Source organism: Podarcis muralis, chromosome 12, assembly GCF_964188315.1.
Source record: "Podarcis muralis chromosome 12, rPodMur119.hap1.1, whole genome shotgun sequence".
NCBI lineage: Eukaryota > Metazoa > Chordata > Lepidosauria > Squamata > Lacertidae > Podarcis > Podarcis muralis.
In genome coordinates this window covers 19,752,919-19,771,919 of record NC_135666.1, presented here as the reverse complement: position 1 = coordinate 19,771,919, position 19,001 = coordinate 19,752,919, and the positions used below count along the sequence as shown (strand labels likewise).

Genomic DNA, 19,001 nt, shown 5'->3' with positions numbered 1-19,001 from the left:
GAACAATAAAGATTTTTGTAGGGGATGCTATATATTTGTGTTCTTAATATGTGATATATACACAAACACTTAAAATAGTTTGAAGACTACTTGGAAATTTATAAGAAGCTTTATGCCATATGTGTCTTGCACCAGTTAATTTCCATGTTAATACAAATAAATCTGAATATTCCTAAAATATTTTGCAGGAGTTGAAAGAAATTGGCCAATCCTAATCTGTAGTTCATCTATCAATTTTTTTTAACCTTTTAAATCAGGGGAAATGAATTAGGGCTTTTAAGGCTGTACCAGCAATTATGAAAAATACTATCGCATAATGAATATATAACACAATAAAATTATACAGACATATATGAACCCACTACACACACACACACACACACACACAGTTTTCAGCCACTGAGAAATAATCCTGGAGAAGGGATAAAAATTATTAAAGAATGGCATAATTCTTCACATACCTCAAGAGGATTTTTTTTAAGCAAGGGGGAAAAATCCAAACCCTGGCTCTAGTCTCACAAAACAACAAAGGACTGTGACGACATGTCTGTTATGGTGTACACTGTACTTCACGTATATGGATTTTAATATTTTATCTATCTATATTTTTACACACACACGCACAGTATGGTATAAGGTTGTAGGCTGCATTTCGTTAGAAGAAAAGAGGAAATGATACAATAGATCAAATCTTGCCCCACCTTTCCCCCCCACCTTTTCTTGGTGAAACGAACATAAATTGTTTAGGAGCACCACAGCGCCACCAACACAGATCAATACAAAACAAAAAAGATTTCCCACCGTGTGCAAAAAAAAAAAAAAAAATCGCCTAGAAAAATGCCAAAAATTACAAAATGTCTCCCAAATGCACCTTCTCAAAAGAAGAACACGACACCTAGATGAGGTATACTCCTTAGGAACCTTTATATAAAGAATGCTTTGAGATGAGTGACCAAAAAGCAGCTTACTGGCGAATAAAAAAGGCCAATGTTTAGTAACAGGCATAACTTAATAAAAACCCAGTTTTGTCAATACCCTCCTTCAATACACGAAGGGCAGTTTCTCTAGTACTTTACACCAAGCCAAACCACCCCCACCCCCTAATTAGTCACAACCACTAATATCTTAAAGGGTATTCCTATTACAAACAATACATTTTCTTTCTTTCTTTTCTCTCTCTCTTCTCTCTTTCTCTTTGTATTATATTTTGTTCCGCACGTATTTATTATTAACGTTGGAGAGTCCAACTCCACCTTGAAAATATCCGAGTTCTTGATGGCGCCATAAAAAAAAAAATCAAAGTACAAATATATAGTTAGAATACTGTCACTCCTAGGGAGAAAAGCAAGATAGGTTTATAATACTCAGAAATAATGAGACGACGTTTAGTGTGCTTAATTAGGAGAGCTCAGACCTCGGGGTGGGGGTGGCGCGGGGGGGGGGGAGGGAAGCAAGCCTACATTGGATTCATCAACATTAAGGAACATGATTATTATTATTATTTTGCGCTAGCCGATTGCCGCGAAAAAGAAAATATAAACATACATATTTGAAAGACTGGGGAAAACTTACCTCGAAAGGCAAGCAGACAGCTGCCTCCTCACAACGACGGGAAGAAAAGAGGTTGTGTATAGTTTCTCGCTTGCAGATAGCCGCCTCCACGCAGCCAAAGGATCCCCGAACATCTTGAAAAACCTTTTACAAACGACCACCGAGACCCTCTCCCAGGATCGGCGGCGGATCCCGGAGGTTTTTTGCTCGGGATCTGTGGGGGGCGTTTGGGTAAACCGGAGAAATATCCAAAGAAGATTAAAAGCAAGAGGCGGCAGGAGCCAGAAGACTCTGGGGTTAACAACTTTGTAATGGCAAACAGGCGTGTTCTGATTGGTTGGGAGGGCAGTGTCCCTCCACAGTCTGCACTATCCCCCGCTCTCCCCCTTCTGCAGCCTGGAAAAAATGCAGAAATGCAGTGTGCCATTTTATACAGGCTTTAAAAACACACCCCAAACCCAGCCACCGAAAGCATAGGCATCACATTTTTTTGTGTGACACTGCAAAACAAGAGCTCCCCCGAAAGCTTTACAAATATTTTTTTTTAAAGGTCTCCTTCAGTACATATAAACGTGTCCTTGGGGTGCAGAGAAAAGAGGGGAAGAAAAGAGACGCACAAAAATAATCCACACAGGGGGGCTGGGCCATTTCCCCCTCCCACCTCAATTATTTCTTCTAAAATCACGTCCAACTGTGAAACGAGGCAATTGCCCAGCCGCCTCCACCCCGGTCAAGGAACCTAGAACCATTTATGATTATTCTTCTTTTAATGTATAGAAATGAGTTTGCCTGAATGATATCACCTAAAAAAGCCAGTCACGCCTGGAACAAAAATCCATGACTCCTTGATACAGAATTTGAGAGGCTGCTGCAACAGTAGGAAAGATTTCCTTCCCCCCTCACAAATCTGCTTACCTACCGTCATAGGCAGAGAGCCAAGAATACTAATTTCAATAGATACATCCATTGTGGTAGGCATAGTTATTCTACAAAGAATGTTTAAAATCCCCTCCTTATACTGACTGACAGAATTCTACCATGCTGCCCACAAACAAAATGGCTGTGGCACTGAGTTTTTTTGGATCCTCCCACCGTGCTTCTCCCCCCGCGGCCTCCGGGAAGTGGTAGAAATCCAAAATAAATCAGTACTCCAAGTACAATGCCCAATCCAAACTCCCCATGACATCAGGAAAGGCGAGGGGCTCTGAGAAGACGCGGTCCTATCTTTAAGGGATTTTAAAAAAATGTTTTAAAATGTGCATCAATCATTGGAAATTTACATGGCAGTGTAATCCGAACTTCCTGCTTTACATATGTATGAGGTCTTTCACCTATCTTGGCAGGCTTTCAAATTAAGTGGGCTGGGAAATTTGATGCTGTGTATCTTCAGTTGCGAGCTGAGTCAGGTACAGTACTCAGTCGCTGTGTGCTGGTAAAAATGAAGGCGAACGCCTGGCCTAACAAAGAAAAAAAAGAGAGAAAAATCAAAATCTGGCAACCCCAACCCTCCATTTCCCCTTTCATTCTTTTGGAGGGTATATTTAATTAAACAAAGCAAGTTATTATGAATGTGGACTCTCTGCAAAAGTACAAACATGGAACTTTGTGTCTTAAGTGTTTTGTATAATTATTTGTGTGTATGCTATATGTATTTATTACTTCAACTAATATTATTTCTTTGTGATCAACCATAAATGTTAGTTCTGTTCAGTTCTTTACACTAAAGGGAAATACTGTTTATTCAAATTTAATATACTGGCAATTTATTTCAAACCTTGAAACATTAGATATGACACCTTTCAAGTGCCAATTCTCCAGAACCTGCAGTGCTCCCAACTGAGTTCTCATGGGTGTTGTTTACTTCAGTGAAAGGTATTTTATTAGAAAGCCTCAAACCACTTATAAAATAGTCCCCATTGAAGACTACTCTTGATCACAAGAATTGTGACTTTCTAATGCAAGCTATATAAACTACTTAAGCCAGAATGTTTTCACTTAAATTAGCTTAACTCCTCTGGTGGCAGTAATAAACTTCAATAGGACCAAGCTGGTTTAATAGATTTCAATGGAATATACTTACAAACAAGCATTTTATTCAAATTTCAGTTTTGCAACCTAATCTCAAAAGGCTGTTTTAGCTGAAACAGTAATACCCACATTACCCCCCACATTTATAATACTGTAGCATAAACTACATTGTATCCTCTGAGCCCCCACTCTGCTCGTGACATTTCAATACACAGAAAGCCTTTTAATTTCCCTTTGTTTGGAAAATTGCTGGTATTGAACAAAAGATACAGAACCTTTTGATTCTGTGATGGGTCATAAGTGGAACCAAATATTTATTGCAAACTAATCAAAAATAATAATGTTTTAATACTGTTATGAACCACCATGGGATTAGCAACATGAAAGGGCAGGATATAATTTAATAAATATGCAAACTTATTTCACAGCAGTACGGGTGGTGGCTGTGCCAGCTCTCTGGCACTGGTGCTTTCATATGTTAAATCCCATTAGATACTGCTTTAGTATTTCAACACAAAGGACTAGGTCATATGTAACAAAATCAAAAGCTTGAATATATATTGTTGGATTAATTTATGCATGCAGTGCCAGCCCAAGACATTTTGGCACATGAGGTGGACCCCAAAATTGCACACACACACACACACACACCCTGCCAGGGAAGAAGGGGTGAGAGAAGATCTACATCATGAACAACCAGAGAAGGAAGATTAACATAGGGATCTGTCGCCATGGGGAATCCTGCCACCTGAGGCACTCACCTCACCTTGCCTTATGGGTGAGCCGGCCCTGAATAAAGATCTACATCAAGATCTGCTGCCCCTGTGGATCCTGCTGCCCGAAGCAGTCACATCACCTTACCTCATGGGTGGGCTGGTTCTGAATAAAGATTTACTTTGGGATCTGCTACCCAGTGGCAGAGAAACCCTCTCCAGCAGCCGGGGCAGGACACCAAGGGGCAGGGCGAACTGCCCAGTGATGCACATGCGACATCCTTATGGACTGCGCATGTGCGGCGACCGTACAGGATGCCGCACATGTGCAGTCTGTACGGGGTGCTGCTCACATGCAGCGTCCGTACGGGCTGCCACTTGCACGGCAACCATATGGTCGTCGTGCGAGAGGCAGCCCGCACGGACACCCGTATGGACTGTGCATGCCCTTGGCCGCTCTACAGCTGGGGGGAGGCAGGGGCCAGCTTGTCACCCCACCCCGAGTGGAACCCAGGGCGCTCCGCCTCCTCTGCCCCCCACTTCGTACACCCCTGCTGCTACCCCTGTGGATTCTGTTGCCTGAGGCAGTCACCTCACCATGCCTCATGGGTGGGCTGGCCCTGCATTCATATTTATATATTTACAAATGTCTCTAAGCAATGTACAAGAAATAAAATATTTTTAAAAACTTTCTGAAGGAAGGCTGTGATCTGACTGAACAGGGCCTTATACTGTATAAATAAATTATAATGTAAATTGTGTAGTTCTGCCCCAAAGCATTCAACATGCATGACTTCACCGACCAAAATTGTAATACCTTTTAATATAATTCTTATATGTAATATAAGAATGGTTACCCAAAAGCATTCAAAATTATTCAGTCGACCTTACTGAATAAATCTCAGAAAGCAATGAGAAGGGGCTCTGTGTATTCTGTGCCACTTTTTCTTTTTCACATTGGATTTTCCTATAAAATTTTAATAGCCATTGGTACCTGAAGGCAGACCGGGCCCAATACATTTTGGCACCTGAGGTAAACCACAAAATGGTACCCTCCTTCCACCAGGGAAGAAGTGGGGGGTGGTGAAGATCTCCATTGAAAACAGGGGGGGGGGGGGGGAGAAAGATCTACATTGGGAAAGGGAGGGAAGGAGGAGAACAACAGTGCTTCCTGTTCACCAAGAGGCTGCTATAGAGGTGGCATGGGGGGTCATGCCAAGGTGGCGACAGATCCAGCCTCCAAGGAGTGCATTGCAGCCATCGCTGCCACTTCAGCAGCAGCAGTGGGTGATGCATTCCTTGGAGGCCAGATCTGCTGTCCCTGTGGATCATAGCTGTCAACGTTTCCCTTTTTTTAAATGGAAATTCCTTTATTCCGAATAGGATTCCTCACAAGAAAAGGGAAAAGTTGACAGCTATGCTTTGGATCCTGCCAACTGGGGTTTTTTACCTCAGCTTGCCTGGATGGATTGGCCAGCTGTTTGACCCAGAAGGTGAGCTGTTTATTTATTAAACCCTATACCTAGGGTTGCCATATTTCAAAAAGTAAAAAGCAGGACACCCCCAAAGTTGCTGCACTTCTATTTTTTTACAAAAATGCCAGAAAAACAACAATTCTTCGATAGACTTGCCTAAGATCCAGGACAAAGTGCCACCTTTTGGAAATTCCCCCTGGATGTCAATTCTGCCTTTGAAATCCCAGTAATGTCCGGGGAAATCCAGACCTATGGCAACCCTACCTATACCTGCAGGTTGTAGGGCAGTTCACAAAATAAGCTGGTCTGGAAGCTCTACTTGCAGCATATTGATGGTCAAGATGACCCCTGCCTAACTGGTAGCAGCTGTAGTGCTGAGCTCATGTGTGTTTCACATGCTTTAAGGTATCCACAGGTCCCAGGCATGGCTAGAGGAGGAGATAATGGTTAATACCAGACACCTGTGTTCCCATGTGACATAGCCTGCCTGGGCTTATAGAGAACTTTACTTGGGTGTGAACAAGCCATCTTCTCACTGCGTCCACCCCACAGAGTGCTGTGAGCAGGGGCAAGGAGGGAGCCGTCAGACCTTTGCTGTAAGTTTGTACCCTTCTTTAATAAATCATTAGACCTAAGCAATCTGGTGGTTTAGGCATCTTTCTTTGGAATTCCTGCGTATCCAAAATCCTGTAGGCCCTCCCTTGACTCTGAAGGGCATTTCACCAGCCCTGCCTGAAAAATATGTGGTGATTATCTACTTGGACCTGATATCAATAATGGCACATAGGGCTCTACTTGCATTGTTGGTTTGTTAACACGTAAGGACTTAATGCTTTCTTAAGGGAGGCGACCCAGTCTTTTGTAATTATTTCACCTCATGAATACCCAGAAAGTTCATGACTGTGTCAGACACGAATGACCCAGTAATTATGTAGCTGATACCATCTTGGAATCCTTAAGATGCCATCACAAAGAACAATGATAAGCTTACAGGCCTGTTTAGCACACACAAAAAGCCTTGATAAACAGGGTAGTAAGTGATTTAAAAGTATCTGACTGTTTTGTGCTATGGCAGTATGGCTTGTAAAATGTTGTGTTCATAAGTTATTAGTGTTTGTTTGGGTTGGTTTATTCTAAGTAATTTATGTGAAATAAGCCAGCCTGGCTGCTCCCACCTGTTAGTGTTTTAAACCAATGAGTGAACTCGGAGCTGTGACTGATAAGGGGGAAGGCAAAAGAGAAGCAGCCCAGGGACATAATACCCATCTCCTGAAGGGACCAGCAAGGGAACTGTTGGGTTAGCATAGAAGCCAACTCCTAGGGGCACACAAATGTTGTTAATGCACCACTCCTTGTGATTGATTATGCGGAGCAATTCCTGCCCCCCCCCCATATTTTGTTCAAGTTGGCACCCCTGCAGGATAGCCCTGCCTCCACCTTCCCTGGGACTATTTAGGAATCTGTGCGCCCTACACAAAGGCAGAAGCTAGGAAACCCTTGTGCAGGGAGCTGGTTTTAACCAGCTTCTGAAGTTGCCCTGATAATATTTTGTACTGTACTGTTTGGGGAAGGGATGTGGCTTAGTAGTAGAGCATCTGCTTTGCATGGAGGAGATCTGGGGTAGGACTGAGTTTCCTGTCTGAAACCCTAGCTAAACCAATGATCCTACTTCATATAAGCAGCTTCTTATGTTCCTATTTTTGTGTTAATAATTTAAACTTTAAATTGCCCTGGGTGTCTTGACAGAAATGTGGTATATATTGTTTAGAGTGGTTTTTTTAATGTAAATGTTTTATAAAGGTGTAAGTAAGTAAGTAAGTAAGTAAGTAAGTAAGTAAGTAAATAGTTGTTCCAGACCACTGATAATGTTGGTTGTATCTTTTTCCAGCTCTACAAAATCATTTTTTGAGGTGTGTTGAGCAGAAGTACACAGCATTCCAAGTGCAATCAAGTTAGGATTTCATGGCCCCCCCCCACCCCGGTATGTTTCACTTTACACTTACACTAAACGGCTTTTGGCATTTTAATGCCTATTCACTCAGAACTATCATTTCGGAACTCATTGCAATTTCATGTTCTTTTTTCTTATTTTTTGTTAGTGTATTTTAAAATTGCCATTGTGCCCTTTCAGTTCCATGCCTATGAGTTACTCAAGGGTTTCTTCTCACTTCTGAGCTCCTATGGAGCATCTTTTACCTACAAAGATAAATCTGCTGCTCCCCATTATTCAGTACCTCATTCAAATAACTTATCAAAGTGCCTCAAATCTAGCTAACCCCAGAGGATCTATCACACACCCTGCCATTAAAGGTTTCACCCTTTGCCCTTAGTGCCTTTGATAGCTTCCTGATATGCACCAATTCCGTATGTGAAGCTCTGCATTTTGTACCTTGAAATGCTACCCCAGTTGAAGGGAGCTGTGGCATTCTACCTCCAATGTGAGCACATCTCAATGTGAGCTGTGTCTGTGGTCAGCAGGATTGTCACTGTTTTTTCCTGACAGAGATGCTGTTCTTTTAATAGCAACATAGTGGAAAATCTGAAGTGTGGGCGCTCTTGATGACATGGCTCTTTGAAACAATGCAAGAAAAATAAACTTTTGGCAGGGATTATATATTCAATACCTAGTCAGATTTTCCCTCACACATGCGCTCTCCATTTAACATTCAACCTGATGAAAAGTTCTGGCTTGCTCACCGTTTTGTGACCTTTCGACTGGACATTATAAAGAGATTTTTGTTTTTGTTTTTCATAATAGAAGTTAGGTTAACATGTTAGCTATGCATGTTACCATTTCCTAGGCTTGCCTTGATGGCTTCTGAGAACAAAATTATTTCGAACACAGAGAACTGGCAACTAGTGCCTCTAATTACATAATTATCTTTGCTGTGAAAGAAGCAGTAGCACTTTGACCCTGCTCCACTACATCAGTGGCCTTTAATAGCTGCATGAAACGGAGAATTGTCAGAGGAAGTTCTTTCCATCATTGTATCTTCATGTACTTGTTGAACTCAAGTTGTTAAAGGCAGAGAACATTGTGTCAAGAAAAAAGATTGCAACCCAAGCAGTTGCCCAGAGACAGCACATGTATGTATTTAGAAGAGTTTGGATTTGATATCCCGCTTTATCACTACCCGAAGGAGTCTCAAAGCAGCTAACAATCTCCTTTCCCTTCCTCTCCCACAACAAACACTCTGTGAGGTGAGTGAGGCTGAGAGACTTCAAAGAAGTGTGACTAGCCCAAGTTCACCCAGCAGCTGCATGTGGAGGAGCAGGGAATCGAACCCGGTTCTCCAGATTACGAGTCTACCGCTCTTAACCACTACACCACACTGGCTCTTTGTAAAATGGTATTTTATGTTTCTAATATAAACACTAGGATACATGTTTGAAAGGTTTGGTTTTGGGTGGCAGCAGCTCCTAATATAGATCTATATTTTAAATAATTAGATAGGCACAATGTTGATAATTTTATTTGGTATGTATTTTTTGGCGGGGTATGTGTGTGATTCTACGGTGGTGCTGATTTTGTGCTGTTATTCAACTCTATATAACCCATGGGATGGGCAAGCTAAAGCTGCAGTTTTAGACTCATTTAGTTGAAAGCCTTGTTAAACTCAGCAACAATTAACTTCTGAATAAGACACAATCCAAACTGAAGGTAAATTGATGAGAACTTCTGGTTATTATTTGTGTGATCCTTGTCTCCCTTTCTTAGACTTGGGGGAAGGGAAGAAGTCATACTTCACTAGTGGGTTTTATTTATTGCTAAGAATCTTTTAGAAGCCTTTTGAGAGCCTGTTGGGGCTATGAAGTGGGATACAAATATTCTAAATACGGTAAATAAAAGAAGTCTCACTGGCTGCAGTGGGAGATGGAGCAAATAGCAAACATATAAACATTTCAGGTAGCCCTGCTGGTCCGTTGGGGGAGGGGGAATCATCCAAAGGTTTTATTGGGGCCAAATAAAAAGCTCCCAAAGAAATGAGCAAATGAGCAAGCCTTCCAGTTCAACAACATTCTTCATCAGGTTAGATGGTAAGCAAAGGGAGGAAAAATGTGCAGAGAAGAAAAAGGATGTTGCTGGGAGGTTGTATAGGAACATTCTTCTCTTCCACTCTTCACCACTCTTCGATGAAAAGTTGAACTCGGAAGCTTGCTAATTTCCTTGGCGACTTTTTTTTAGTCAGTCTCCTCATGAACATGCTACTCTCCTACTGCGTTTTCTTTTGAATCTTGTGTCTGGGGAGGGTTGCTTAAGAGGAAGAGAACCGTCATCATCAGGGCCAGATTTAGGTTTGATGGTACTGAAGGTAATGGGGCCCTTTATATGTCCTTTGTCAACAACAAATTGCCTCTGTTTTTGTTTGTTGAATACAGCAATTTACACATAACAAAACACAACACGAAACACTGTTGCTGTATGTAGGTTTTATTTTATTTGTTTTTTTAATCTTATATTTTGGAAATATACATCCAGTGTTTTTCCCCTTTAATTTTTTGGGGGGCTCCCAAGAGAGTGGGACTCATCATTAACCGGTGTCTAGGGCGGGTGTGTGACGGGCACGGCGGCAACGGGGCGGGCGGGAGCGAGCCAAGCGAGCGAGAGAACCCCTCACAGCGCGCGCGCGCCACCAACCGCCCTGTCTCGCGCCCTCCTGAGGAGAACTCGCGGCCCGTTTGAAAAAGAAATGGCAGTTGACGACGCCGGGGAGGGGGGGGGGAGCTCGCGCGCGCGCGCCCCCTCCCTCCGACGACGACGACGACTCATTCCTCGGAAGAGCAGCAGCAAGAAGCCAGGAACGTGTGCAGGAGGGAGGAAAAGAGCGGATGGGGGAGATGATGAGGTGTCTGGGTAGCTGAACGCCTTTAGGAAACCAGTGATTGAGGACGGGCAGCTCGGCCTTCGCCTAGGTGGGTCTCTGAAAGGGAGGCGAAGAACAGTAACAACCACAAGAGCTCGGTTTCCATATATTGGGGCGTCTCCAGAGAGCAGCTTTGCCTCACGCCTTTTTCTTGGGGTGGGAAGTGGGGCGTGACCCAAACAACAACAACCATCCACAGCTAGAGTCTCCACCGGCCCGGGAAGCTCCTTAAACAACAACAACAATAACAACAACAACAACAATTTTTATTTATACCCCGCCTTCCCCAGCCAAGCTCAGGGCGGCTAACAACCAATAATAAAAACAAGTTGATTAAAATACAATTTAAAAGATTAAGATACAACATTAAAACATTAGGGTGCAATCTCTTATGGACAACCTTATTATCTCACATTAAGGGTATTGCACTTTTATATCACCAAGAAGCTCAGGGTGGGATGTGAGTTCCCTGTTTTTCCTCGCCATCATCTCCTCACAGCAACCCTGTGAGGTAGGTTAGACCGTTAGACGGAAAGAGGTTGTGCCTTTCTTTGCCCAACTTTTAGTGGACATCTGGTTCCAAGTTCCAGCATTTCCCTGCCTACCAGCCAGTTAATTAATTAATTAATTAATTAATGTAAGCTATTTGTATCCTCCTTTTCAATTTAAACTAAACTAAAAGCTGCTAATGATGTAGCAGTATATAGATAGGTAAATTATTTTTTAAAATCATTGTCATTTGGGTTAGGGGAGCCTCTTTTAGTGATGTAAGGAGCCAAGGTAAGAACTCAGATCTAAGATTTATTTGTTTCTAGAAATCAGTGCGTAGCAAAAAAAACACAAAACAAAAAACACCACAGCTTTCATAGTATCAAAGTAATATAACATCAGTGGAAGTGAACTCAGACACAAATGAAACAATATACAACACAAACTGAGTAACCTCGGTAGGGACATTCTACCCTTTAAACATGTTTTTCTACTTTTAAACAAATATCTAAATAAAATATGAAAACAGAATCATTTTACACAAATACAAATAAAATTATGTAAAAGCTAAGGGTTGGGAATTCAACATGATATTATTATTATGGTTCAGTCAGTGTAAACATTTCTGCTTCCAGATGGAACGATCTTGTCCTATGTGCTGCTCTGGGGTCCCTCTGTTTTCTATTATTTATTATACCTTATATATCTCACCTTTTTCTGAATCTTCTTAAACAGTTTTTAACTGGGCTTTGAAAAAGGCCACGCTATCTTTCAATTTCTGCAAATCTTTTAACATAACAAGGTACAGAAGGAACCTAGAATTTATACAGGACATTCTTATACAGTGGTGCTGTTTTATAAATTAATATGCTTACCCCATTCCAAAAGCTGTTCAGCTAGGTCTTGGGACCTAGCAACCCAGCAGAAGGTAGGATGGTGTAAGTCAGACCCGATTTTAAACATTTCTTTTCCCTTAGGTTCAGTCTGACTCAGCTGGCAGTAGCCCCATTGCTGAACACAGTTTTGTTAACGGAGAAATCTGAGGGCTCCCTTGGACAAAAAAAACAAAGACACCAGCCAGGAATACCAGAGCAAAACAGCAGCCAGTAGGCTTGGTCTTTATTGAAGAGTATCGTGACAGGATTCACAGTTACATCATGAAAGGGGAAGTCTGGTGGCAGTAATCTGAGCATCCTGGACCCTGCCCCATGGTTCACCTTGCCTTCCACCAAACACCCATCAAGTGTAACAAAAAAGATATTTACATTTCCCTGTTTCCCAGCCAAGTTAATCACACCCTTTTGTCTTCATCTGGGTTTGTTATTTCTGGAATGGCTACCTGTCTGGCACTCAGGTACCAGGATGCCAGGAATTATCACTCAGGCAGAGGGGCTTCTGAGTAGCTGAGCTCACATGTCTACAGTATATGAATTTCTGAAGTTTTCCAGTGAGCCAGTACATAGATACATTTATCAGTGCATTGTTACATTTGGTATCGTGCAGCAAAGGTCCCTTGAATAGATAGGAAGAAACTGTCATTGGGTATTTTGTGGGGACAAATCACAAATGTCACTAAAGCGATTGTGCTGGTTTTGGTAGTGGGCTGCATGTGCATGATATCTGCTGGAGGGGCAACCCCCCCAACCTATACATAAATTCCTGCAACAGTTTGGAATAGAGGTAAAACTGAGAGACTGTTAGGGGGCAGTTCCCTAGACTGGTTGAATGGGAGGCTGTCTGCTCTTATGCTCCCTCTGAAGCAGTGGGTACACAGCTTGAGGGTACTTAGAGGAAGGGTGATATACTAAATGAATGAATGAATGTAAAATAATAATAATATAATAATGTCCCGCCATTCTTTGTTCTTTCAAACGAAGGAGCAACATATTACTTACCTGGGAAACCCAGCCAGATGAGTGGGGTATGTATGTATGTATGTATGTATATAAATAAATAAATAAATAGGCTGAAAAATTGCTGCTTGCCATGCTACTTTAAAGTGATTAACAGACAGATGCACAAATTTTCCTTCTCTAAAGTGCCCCCCATCACCCCATTTTCGATACCAGATTTTCTTATTAAATTCTTTCTGCTTCTATTCCCTTATCAGTTTAGGAACATTAGATCACCTGATAAGCCACTGAAACACTGAACAGAACTCTTCTGATGCAGGTACATTGAGTCAAACAGAATATCGGGGAACATACAAACATATATAATTTGAGCAGAAGGGTCACTGAACAGAATTTGAGCAGTAGCCTCCTTTTGTCCATTATGAAAAAAGATAACTAGGACAAGATTTACTCTTGTGCAGCCTCCACCTCCAGCTTGAACAGAATGGAAGAATCATAGAGTTGGAGGTAAACTCAAGGGTCATCTAGGACCAGTCCCTCCAATATAGGTATCAAAGTTATGTTATCCCCAAGCATTTTATGGCCTTTTAAACGTGTTTGTGGGAGAGGGGTTATTTGTTTGTTTTTTGTTTTTGTTTTATTATGTAGTTTGTGTTCTCATTTTGTATTTTTATGTTGTGAACTGCCCTATATAAAAATTTAATCAATCAAATGACTGGGGCTCCTCTGCTGCCAGCAAGGTAGGGACCCAGCCTGAGAATTTTTCTAAGGCATTCCCTGGAGACAGACCTGCTGAGTTCTCTCCCTGGATACTAGAGTCTTCTGGGTAGTTGCTGTAGGGATAGGGGTCTCTGTTTCCCTAAGTCTCGGCTCTGGGAGGTTTGGACCATCAGCAGAGGATGAGTTATCTGGGTTTGGGTCAGGGGTTAGTGTGGCAGTTCCTTCAATTTAGTACCAGTTTAATACGGAGTTGCCATCTTTGTTCATCTGGTTTTTTAATTGAATTCAGGTGATGATTTTACCAACCTAGTTCTGATGTTTTCTGAGTTGTCCTTCCATTACCCCAACAGATTAGATTTGGGTGTGTGCGTGTGTGTGTCATAAAACAACTGCAATTTCAGTGTCAGATATGGATGGCTAGCCCACCATTTTCAGGGCTATTGTACCATTAATTTGAAGTTTCCTTTTTATAGCTTCTACTCCCATAATTAGTTCCTATTTGTTCACTTATGGGACCATGGTATTCATTACATGGCCTTTAATAAATCCTATTCCTGAAGGGTCTTACAATGGCCTTTATTTTGTCCTGTTGATATGGGATTAAAAGCTCCTACTTTCCAGGACACAGAAACTGACTGCTTAAAAGCCCATTAAATAATGTCATGGATTTTTGAATGGACAGAAGCAAACCTATTAACAGGGCAGAAGCTGAAAATAAGTTTATGTGTGCAATAGTTCTGAAAGTCCTTATAGTGCTCACATGAAAAATGGAATATTATTTTTTTAAAAAATGTGTTATTTTGCTATCTTATTTTTTAATGATATGAACCAATATTGTTTTATTTCTTTCTAAAAAAATAACAGAAGAAGAACAATGAAGCCAGCAAAAGTGAGAATTAAGGATCAACCGCTATATTCCTCATTTAATGAAAAGAGGAAAAGTAAACAGGGCTATGAACCTGGGCATATGCTTTTATTGCCTTCAGCTCCAACAGAATCTGTTGCACAGTACTCTTTAGCCCTTCCATCAACAAATAAAGATAGAGTGCTAGATGAAATGGACGTGCTTAAGAATATCACTGTTCATCTAAATGAGGTAGGACAATCACTGAATTTTTGCATGTTCATTCCATCTTGACTGTTGAATTCAGTATGCCAACATAGTTTGCATCCTAAATTCCTCCGTCCAAATGTTTCCTTTAACTAAATAATTAAAATTGCAAGAATTAATAGGAATTCCTATCTGAGTGGACAATATTAACTACCAAGGAGTTCAGAACCCTGAAAAGCTAAGCAGCTCATTAAAACTCAATCTATTCCTGGTAATATACCAAATCATATGCATCCTAAAAACTTGGTGCTAGTATCATGGCTAGGAAGAATAGCTATTATAAAAATTGTAAAACCTAGAATCAGTTTCTTCTTTTGCAATTACCCTATCATGGTTCTTCTCAGTGTGGAAAGAAACAACTGATCCTAACCACTGCTTTTATCTTCAGAAAAGAAATAATTGAATTTAAAAATCTTAGTTTCTGCTGTGATTTATTTTGTTGAAATAATTTTCAGTATACATTTTTATTTGTATTAATTATTATATAATTTTTTTATTATACATATACAGTTTGCTGATACAGTTGTACCTTGGTTTAAGAACAGTCCTGTTTACGAATGATTTGGTTTACAAACTCTGCAAAACTGGAAATAGTGTCCTGGTTTGAGAACTTTAACTCAGTCTAAGAACGGAATCCGACCGGTGGAAGGGCACCGGTGGTGGGAGGCCTCATTAGGGAAAGTGCGCCTCGGTGTAAGAACGGTTTCAGTTTAAGAACGGAACGAAAGTTCTTCCTGATGTTTAGTCAGAAGCTTTTTTCTTGTGACTTGAATCCATTGGTTTGGGTCCTAGCCTCTGGAGCAGGAGAAAACAAACTTGCTCCATCCTCCATTTGACAGTCCTTTAGCTATTTGAAGATGGCTATCAATTTTTCAAAACATTTCCCCATGATCCAACTGTTTGTCTGCGTGGACAGAGAATCCAGAGGAGTGCTTTGAAGCTCCCCCCCCATCAGGTGACAGGGCTTCAAAGCACTGCATTGGGCTCCCTGGAAGCACTGGCAATCAGCTCCTTGGTGATTCTTGCAGGGAGCCCTGCACAGTGCTTTGAAGCCCAGACAATCAAATGATGGGGGCTTCAAAGCACTTTGTGGGGTGCCTGATGATACTGTGATGTCAGATGATTGAAAGGTGGGCAGTCCTGCCTATCTATCATACTTGGGCTAGGGGGATAGGAAGGTGATAATTGGTTCTGGCTGATGGATCTAGTTCCCACCACTGTTGTAAAGTGTTAGCAAATGATGTTAGATCCCAAGAAGTATAAAACTACTTTTCATGTTCCAAACTAACTTATGACACAATATTATTCAGCAACTATTCCACCTGCCTGAAACATAAACATTTGTACAATATACCACTGTCTTTATCATCAGGTAAAACAATGACTTTTGGCACCAGGCATCTAGTATAATACAAGTAGGGGGTATGACTAGTGAGAGATGATAAAAATAATTTGGCACTTTCTGCAGCTTGTACAGACAATGGAAGGTGTGTATGCAAATGAAGAAATGAAAGAAGAAGAGGCAGCAGCAGCAGCGGCGGTGGCGGCAGGGGAACCTACAGTACCTGTATGTTTATTGAATAATTTCACATATTCTTTGAATAGGTTTTGTGTATGCTAGTTGTGTATACTGTATTGATATACTGTCTTACAATAGTATATTAATATAATAGTTCTTACAAATAGTTGCTGAAGGATGGATAACTGTTGACTTCCAATTATGCTGTGGTACTTTTTTGTCCTAAACCAAGGATGGGAAATGACATATCTGGGAGCAAGATGTGTCCCTCCAAGCCTCTCTTCAGCCTTCACTATTCTTCCCAGGTCATGCCCCCTTCCTTGGTCACACCCCTCACTGGTCCTCTGTGTCATCCTCTTTGGGGGTTGGCTGGAATTTGTCCTTGAACTGTGACAATTCATCTTGCTTATTAGGATGGTGGATAGAAACCTATGACTGCAGGTACAAACTTCTGAGTTCTGTGTGAGTGTAGCTTACTGAACAAAAGCAAGTCAAATTTGTTTGCATCTAGCCCCACCCACTTTAGTCACTTGTTCTGCAAACCACTGGCCTGTGAACTCCACTCCCATTCTAAACGATGCAATGGTGTTAAATATTTGAACAGCACTTTGTTCAAAAAGTAGATGTTACACAATTTCCCACAATATTTCTCCCCAAATACTAGATTCAGGAAAGAGCAACCAAAATGTTCACGATGCTAGAACATTTCCCCTATGAGTAAAGATTACAAAATTTAGGGGCTTTCTAATTTAGGAAAAAAGACATGTAAAAGTTTATATGATATTGATCCCTCTCTAGTGCTAGTATCTGATGCTAAAATCCAGTGTCATCTGTTGAAGCTTAATATTAGAAGATTCAGGACAGAGAAAAAGAAGTACCGTATTTCTTTTTAATTCAGTATGTGATGGGCATGATGGCCAGACCTGCTGCCAGCACCCACCTCTTACCCTTAATGTTGCAGGTCTGGCCATCATGGCCATCACTTAATGAATTCTGTAGCTTGATTATCAGATTTGGGAAGAAATACTGTAAGGTTGCAGTGGTGGCAGAGAATAACTATTTATGCTGCCCTATAATAGGCTCAATAATGCATTTTATTAGTTTTTCAGTGAATGCCACTTCATTTTCTTAACTTGCTTTGTTTGTTTATACCAGGGAGCTCAATTAGCTTTGCTTAGTATAAGGGACGCGGGTGGCGCTGTGGGTTAAACCAGAGAGCCTAGGACTTGCCGATCAGAAGGTTGGCGGTTCGAATCCCCGCGACAGGGTGAGCTCCCGTTGCTCGGACCCTGCTCCTGCCAACCTAGCAGTTCGAAAGTACGTCAAAGTGCAAGTAGATAAATAGGTACTGCTCTGGCGGGAAGGTAAACGGTGTTTCCGTGCACTGCTCTGGTTTGCCAGAAGCGGCTTAGTCATGCTGGCCACATAACCCGGAAGCTGTATGCCAGCTCCCTTGGCCAATAAAGTGAGATGAGTGCCAACACCCCAGAGTCGGCCATGACTGGACCTAATGGTCAGGGGTCCCTTTACCTTTACCTAGTAGGAGAATTTACATGAGAGTGATTGTCTCCACAGCTAGAGTAATTTTTGAATTCCACAAAGTGACAAAGGAAATTTATGTTTTATCATGCAAATGGCAACAGGACCTGGGGAACAGGAGAATAACTTACTTCCTGGTTTGGGAGCTTGCATTTCACTAATACTTGCTGCTAAGTAGACCATAGGATTGAAATCTACGGTAATTGCCTCATTCTTTTCATTTTACAGAAAATGCAAATATTTAATTTGAAGCAAAATAGCTGGTTCAATATGTTAAAAAATTAAGAACTGAAACAAAGCTAGTATGGGTTTTAGAAATATTTTAACCAAATAAAGATTACATTTTAAAGAAATTAAAGTCAGAAAACGCTGTAGAAATGTTTTCCCCCTTTGCTAGAAGGAAGAACATGAAGATATGACTACTTTCCTGATATGTTGTTCACAACTCAGTAACCAGTTAGATTGTGCACTTCGTGAAGAAAAACAGGTATGTACTATGAAATATGAACAATAAATATAAATTTATTTTGCTGTTGGATTTGCGTTCTCTCTGTACTTGGTAGGTTTTTGTCTTATTCTAGCACAATATTTAGCCTGTTCTCTTACCAAGTGCATCTGGAACTCAGCACATTTCCCAATACTATGTGTTTAATTTGACTCTTCCCTGAGCAATGTGAACACAGTGCTATTGTGGTAAACAGAGAGTCTCTCTCTTAAGGTGAACTCACTGTTGATCCTAGTACATACCATTCACAAGCAGGAATTGGTTACATATGTATGATGAAATCCCTGGTTGATGCCATATCCAGTGCAGATGAGACAACACATAGCCATTAATAAACACACAGCCATTAATCAGCCCTTGAGAGAGAATGGTTACCACCAGCAAGAATATTCTGTTGTGAATAAGACAAATACCCTCTTTTTCATTTAAGCATGACCCTTATGGCAAGGACAGAATAAGCTTATTAAAACAGAGTAGCCAGCTAATCTTGTAATAGGAACATTAGCTGATATGACTGAGGATGATGCATTAAAACCCATCACCACTTGTTATTTTGTTATTGTCAGCTCTGTTCCATCCCCTGGTTCCCCTGGTCCCAGCAATTCTCAAAACCCAAGGTGGTCTCAGAGTGCC

At 41.2% G+C, this 19,001-nt stretch overlaps 2 protein-coding genes across 11 annotated transcripts in view; one reads left to right on the top strand and one right to left on the bottom strand.

The window, feature by feature from the left end:
* The window catches only part of EPC1 (enhancer of polycomb 1), a 55,639-nt gene extending 52,885 nt beyond the window's left edge, over window positions 1-2,754 (bottom strand). The window contains exons 1-2 of one of the 2 annotated variants that reach the window (XM_028751354.2): window positions 2,471-2,754; window positions 1,573-1,947 (exon numbers count right to left, since the gene is read on the bottom strand). The gene's annotated coding sequence lies outside the window, so the exon portion shown is untranslated. The remainder of the gene's footprint in view (window positions 1-1,572; window positions 1,948-2,470) is intronic. The other variant, XM_028751355.2, reaches the window with a different exon arrangement.
* Window positions 2,755-10,490: 7,736 nt separating this feature from the next.
* The window catches only part of CCDC7 (coiled-coil domain containing 7), a 164,459-nt gene continuing 155,948 nt past the window's right edge, over window positions 10,491-19,001 (top strand). For 7 of the 9 annotated variants that reach the window (XM_077936777.1, XM_077936780.1, XM_077936778.1 and 4 more), the window contains exons 1-5: window positions 10,492-10,681; window positions 13,232-13,293; window positions 14,559-14,790; window positions 16,274-16,372; window positions 18,261-18,350. In XM_077936777.1, the coding sequence (XP_077792903.1) occupies window positions 14,569-14,790; window positions 16,274-16,372; window positions 18,261-18,350 (411 nt within the window). In that variant the 5' untranslated portion in view covers window positions 10,492-10,681; window positions 13,232-13,293; window positions 14,559-14,568. Of the gene's footprint in view, window positions 10,682-13,231; window positions 13,294-14,558; window positions 14,791-16,273; window positions 16,373-18,260; window positions 18,351-19,001 lie in introns of all 9 variants that reach the window. The other 2 variants (XM_077936783.1, XM_077936782.1) reach the window with 2 other exon arrangements.